Source organism: Limulus polyphemus, unplaced genomic scaffold (assembly GCF_000517525.1).
Source record: "Limulus polyphemus unplaced genomic scaffold, Limulus_polyphemus-2.1.2 Scaffold2808, whole genome shotgun sequence".
Taxonomy (NCBI): domain Eukaryota; kingdom Metazoa; phylum Arthropoda; class Merostomata; order Xiphosura; family Limulidae; genus Limulus; species Limulus polyphemus.
Genome location: NW_013668418.1, coordinates 38,621 through 44,866, shown reverse-complemented (window position 1 = coordinate 44,866; position 6,246 = coordinate 38,621). Strand labels below are relative to the sequence as shown.

General features: G+C 30.9%; 1 protein-coding gene across 1 annotated transcript in view; it reads right to left on the bottom strand.

Moving 5' to 3' along the window:
* Window positions 1-6,246, bottom strand: part of LOC106467949 (vacuolar protein sorting-associated protein 4B-like) — a gene marked incomplete at its 5' end in the record, with an annotated part of 28,362 nt that overhangs the window by 8,001 nt on the left and 14,115 nt on the right. Inside the window, 5 exons of the mRNA XM_022396178.1 lie at window positions 403-454; window positions 1,767-1,848; window positions 2,516-2,664; window positions 4,614-4,732; window positions 5,037-5,194. Coding sequence (XP_022251886.1) covers window positions 403-454; window positions 1,767-1,848; window positions 2,516-2,664; window positions 4,614-4,732; window positions 5,037-5,194 — 560 coding nt within the window. The remainder of the gene's footprint in view (window positions 1-402; window positions 455-1,766; window positions 1,849-2,515; window positions 2,665-4,613; window positions 4,733-5,036; window positions 5,195-6,246) is intronic.

The following is a 6,246-nucleotide window of genomic DNA, read 5'->3' as shown; positions in this document are numbered from 1 at the left end:
AAAGACGATTAACTCTTCGGGAAAGGGGATGTAAATTCTCTTCTCAAACCTAAACAAAATTCAACCATTACTACAACCCTATGTCAATAAGGAAGATATATAAAGTCAGTTAATTCTTCTGGTAAGGGGATGTAAATTCTCTTCTCAAACCTAAACAAAATTCAACCATTACTACAACCCGTATGTCAATAAGGAAGATATATAAAGTCAGTCAATTCTTCTGGTAAGGGGATGTAAATTCTCTTCTCAAACCTAAACAAAATTCAACCATTACTAGAACCCTATGTCAATAAGGAAGATATATAAAGTCAGTTAACTCTTCGGGCAAGGGGATGTAAATTCTCTTCTCAAACCTAAACAAAATTCAACCATAACTACAACCCTATGTCAATAAGGAAGATATATAAAGTCAGTCAATTCTTCTGGTAAGGGGATGTAAATTCTCTTCTCAAACCTAAACCATTACTAGAACCCTATGTCAATAAGGAAGATATATAAAGTCAGTTAACTCTTCTGGTAAAAGCAGGAATAGAAATAATGAAATAAAATTACACTCATATAAGAGGGAAAGCTATCAGAAGGATTACATTCCCTCATACAAAGTCGGATTTCCTCACCAATAATTTTTGTTTAATCCATGCAATATGTTCAATTTAATTAGTTATAACTAAAGGAATATGGGTGGACTATACATTCCTGATCAGGGAAAGTCAACTAAAAAGATGAAATTCCTAAGGAATGTAATATTTTGATCCCTGAGAAGGATATAAATTCCCTTCTCAGACCTAAAGAAATTCAACCCTATGTGAAGATGACAGTTAATTCTTCTGACAATAAGATGTAATTTCTTCTCTAACCTAAAACCTTAACTCAGCTTCCAAGTATTCAGTTGATGGTCCACTTACATTGTTCAGTGAAAAAGAAATTTCATCTACACTTATCTTGTATATTCTTGATCTGAGAAAGTTAAAATTTACCTGAAATCTGGAAAAATACATTTAACCTCAGAGAGTTAAAACTTATTCGAACACACGCCTATTTTTTCTTTTACATACCATGATTCTGTTGTGGGCTGTTATTACAATCATAGCCAAGGTAGCCTACACTATATACAGTTGAAATGAACACGGAGATATGAAGTTACCGAGGTGATATATTGTATGCGACATGGTAAAAATACTGTAGTTTGAAACAATAAAAAATAAAGCTCTGAGTTAGTGGTTAATATGTCATTAAATATAAAATTATTAAATCATAAAATGTAAGGTATTTTAGTGGTTTAAGACCAAATAGTAGCTTTAAAAATATTTAAAGATTAAAAATTCTGTGAATATTTTAGCACTGATTATACAACAGAAATACTATAATGACAAAATAAATGTATCACTAACATTACAACAAAACTATACTTAGGAGTCAACAAATAATCTTATTAACCTTAAACAAATTCTTTGTATGAGAAAGATGAAAGGAGAAGGAAGATTAATAATCAACTTACTAGGATTTTGATTGGTTAATCTTTAGATTAATTATTTTAGTTGTTCAGAAATAATCTCCTGTAGAAAAAAGATTAATCATGTAAACCAGCATTTCCCAAACGCCTGTTATCCACATCCTCCCCCTTAATAAATATGATTTCTTGTGCCCCCACTAATCTACATGCTCATGCTCCTCCATACTTTGGGAAACAATGAGATAAACACAACATATGCTAAATACCACAGTAAAAGTTGCATAGTTTAAGCCTGTTTCTGAAAGTAACATACCTTCTTCGGATGGCAGCATCTAGGACCCACGGAATATTGGTCGCTCCCAAAACAAGAATTCCATCATTGTCGGTGTTGACACCTATAATAGGCAATGTACAACTAAATCTGGATAAAATTAATTTATCAAATATCACACGTCTGTTCACAGCCCTTTTTTCCCATCCCCTAAGAACTTTGCACACAGTTACAGTCAGATGTTTTTAAAAACCTGTCAAATATACCTTCTGCTGCTCAGCAAAGTAACAAAAATATTAATTATAGTGTAATTTTTGATGTGAAAGACAATAAATAGTGAATGGTAGAATGCAAAGATTTGATATGTGTGTGTGAGCTACAAACATTTCAGCAACATGTTGTTCCCGAGTATCTCTACCAATTAGCTTGAGTTTTACTTTAGCTATATTTTCATACATGTATCTGGTACTCCAAGTATTTCTATTAATCAAATCTTACTTGCCAGATACTACTGAAACTTATTCTCTTAAATATGATGTTCTCATGAATTGTGTAAAACAGAAATATACACTTTATCAATACGTATTTACTATATCATATAATATAGTAAACCAACTGTTTGGTTCCACGAGTTATGAGAGATCCACGGAAGGTTTTGTTGTCATTTTTTAGTAAATATTTAGATTTAAAATTAATCAGATATTTTAGTAAAAGAATTTATTAAACTAAGCTATACGTGTATTCTAAGGTGTAAATTTAAAAATTCAATATAAATTTTTGATTTTTAATACCTTGCATCTGTACAAGAAACTCGGTTTTGATTCTCCTAGCCGACTCTGATTCATTGTCTGACCGTGAACTACAGAGGGAGTCAATTTCATCTATAAAAATGATGCTTGGTTTATCTTGTCGAGCTATTTCAAACAGATTTTTCACCAGCCTATTACAAAAGAGAAACAGTAACAGTTGTTAAAGTTTCGTACAGCAATAACAGGTGGAGCTCTGAGTAGAACTTTTTTCTGAAAAGCTGGATGCTTAGTCCAATAAAAATCGACTTAACATACACACGGAACTATTGTTCTTATTCACATGTTAACAGTTGGAAATACTCTGGTGTCAGTTTAGGAAACTAAGACTATGGTGAGAAGTAATAAAAGTGACAAAAAAAAATAAGATGGATTATTAAAAACATCAAATTTTGGATTGAACAGAAGCATAAAAATTAGATTCTCCAACACCTACTTTTATAAGTCAAAGTTTAAATATCAATCTATCTTTAAAGTTTTATATGTGTGGAGAAGAATTAAAGCCAGAGGGGTAAGTGAAAAGTTACTATTAAACTGTCAGCTCTGCAGCATGAAAACTAGACAATAACATTTTCCTTTGAAAAATGAAAAACAATATAATGTTAATAAAGGTCCACATAAAAATAAAGCAAACATGGAATGAAAGTTTACTAGGATACCAACACTTTGACTGAAGGTTGCACCAGGATAAATGAAGACACGAAGGGAGAGTTTATTAGGATACCAACAGTTTGACTGAAGTTTGAAGCAGGATAAATGGAGACACGAAGGAAGAGTTTATTAGGATACCAACAGTTTGACTTAAAGGTTTCAGCAGGATCCTTCACCCTTTTCTGTTTACAGAAACATAAACTAGAAAGTTGGATCCACTTGCCATGCCAACCTGTCATATCCTCTGTTCTACAAACTGACAATACTTCTGACACTTTACTTCAAACACTTAAATAAACACTTTAAGACTCTTATACCGTAGTTAAAAAAAACACAGTTAAATTATAATAGTTATAGGACACAGTTTGCTTTGAACATATTATTACTCTGTGTTTTCAAGTGCATTACTCAATTAAATACAAAATCTGGTGTACTGGTACCATTAGTATAAAAAAAAGTAGGCTCAAACTTCACTGGCAGCCAATAGCAAAATAATGAGGTCAAAGGTTAGTGCTATATTTATTGTTTTTCAATTATATTTTTATTTATTGTTATAAAAGTAAATAAAACATAAAAATTAAAAACTTATTAGATTAGATTTCATAAGATAATGAAAACAAATTTTCCTCAAAGTTTGCTCATGACATTAAGCCATTTAATACCATAATTTGAGCTACTTGTTCACTAAGCGATTTACGACTTGTATGGCAGATTTATTAATTAGACAGGTTCAAAGGATAATAAAATTATATATAAACAGATGCAAACTGTTACAAGCTTTAAGCTATTTAGGATAAACAACTGTAGAAACGTTTTCTGTTAAAATCTGCAGTCATTCTAGATAGAAAAAAAGGTCAGTTAGATATATTCTGTATTTTTTTTACGGTAGTTACAAGGTCGGTCAAATTGACCGAGTCTGTATAGAGTTAGGGTAGAGACAATTACAGATAGAAAAAAAGTTTTATTAAAAAAAAACCCAAAAAACATTTCATATTTATTTAGGAGGTCTTACAGGTCACATGAATTAAATATGAAAATTTTCAAATGAAGAAAAGTATTTCTAATTCTAACATGACAATCACTTTGCACCTGAAGCAGTCAACACTATGACTCAATATGTTCACACACAAACCTTTCGTAAAAATACGTTATTCAAAAATCTGATTTTTGTTTTGTACAAAAAAGACTTGCAGTGTTTACTAAAAGTTTGTCAAATTTCAATAAGGTACACGTACCATACTGAAAGTTATAGTACGAAAACTGATGGTTACTTTGAGGTTAAAGGTCAGGTGCAATCCACCATATGGAGAGTTAACAGAATAAATCATTTGACCAATTTCTAAACAACCACCCTTTATGTATACATTACAGTGAACTTATGGAATTTTTATCTTGCAAAATTAAAAAGATAACAGAGATTACTGGTACTCACTTTTCACTTTCTCCTAACCATTTGGAGACCAGATGTGAAGAAGATACTGAGAAAAATGTGGAATTATTGGCTTCAGTAGCTACTGCTTTAGCCAAAAATGATTTTCCTGTACCTGGAGGCTGCAAAGTAAACAAAGACCAGAATAAGGAAATAAAATGACCTCAACAGCTACTGCTTCAGCCAAAAAAAGATTTTTCTGTCCCTGGAGGCTGCGAAGTAAAGGAAAAAATTAAAAACAAGATAGCCTCAGTTGATACCACTTTAGCTAGAAAAATGTTTTCTTTATCAGGAGGCTGCAAAGTAAACTAATCAGTTAAAAAATACATACAAATACCTTTCTTGTAAAGTGTACTAAATTTAGTTTAAAATTTACCTTTCCCAAATAGGAAACAAATGACCAAAAAAAAAGAAGATCCAGCTTACTCCAAAAAGCAAAATGCCTTTCCAAGGCTTCCGTTTTCCTGTGAAAAGATGAGGAAACTTGATCGGAAGTATTACAGCTTCTTTTAAGGCTTCTTTTGCACCTTCTAATCCAGCCACATCAGACCACTTTACGTTAGGTTTCTCCATCACTATCGCCCCTGAAAAAACAAAAATAGTGATTTCATGATTCAAGAACACAAATAATCAATATGATTAATTAATTTTTCATCATAAGTGAAACACTAAGAAAGTTTCTCAAGTTTTATAAAGGAATGCAGTAACATAAGTAGTTTGCTACTGTTTTAAAACTGAATTTCAACAATCTGTCTGATGTCAGGATAAATGTAATATTTTAGTTTTAAATAGATATCTTAATACACGAGGTACAAAAACGTTTATTTATATCTTTTGGAGTACTTTCAAATGACAAAACCCCTGACAAATTAACTCAGAAGATGAAATAATTAATTTAATTTAATTCCTAACAAACACACAATTGGTGGCCTCCTATAAATCACTTTTCTAAAGTTTTACAACTGAATCTCAAAACTCACTTAAGTTTCAAAATAAACTTTTTTTTTAAAAATGTGTTAGAATAAGCATAATTTCTTGTCAGTTTAAAATCATTACTGCTTTAAAAACCTTTAATTACAATTATGAAACTTTTTGTGGTTTTCCTATTTTCTTCTGCTTGATACCTAGCCCCTCTAACTTTTATCATTCCAGCCCGGTTTATAAAAAGACGTTGAGATAGTTTATTTAATATAACATTTATTATTTTTTGGTTATTCAACTGTACATATAAAACCTAAAAAAATATTTTGTTTCATATCCTCAAAGTGCAAAATTTTAAAAGGCTTAGCAACCGAGTACGACGGCCACAACTAGAAGAGATAATTGTTTGCTTTACTTGTTCTATGTTTTAAGAAAAATAAATTTAAGAATTTATTTCAAAATAGCAATAATCTATATACATACTTAATGCATAATAATTGAAATGTGACTGTATTTTACAAAATACTAGTCCACTAAAACACAGCCAAGACAAGATCACTTTATACAGACTAAAGCTCAGTTTTGTGTTATTAGTTGCAGTAACATGAGTGCACGTGCGATCCGTCATTGTAACTTCTGTATTGTTATCTAGGCATGGCTGAAAGGTCTATATAAATAAAAATAACAAATATATATATAAATGTATAATGTTATG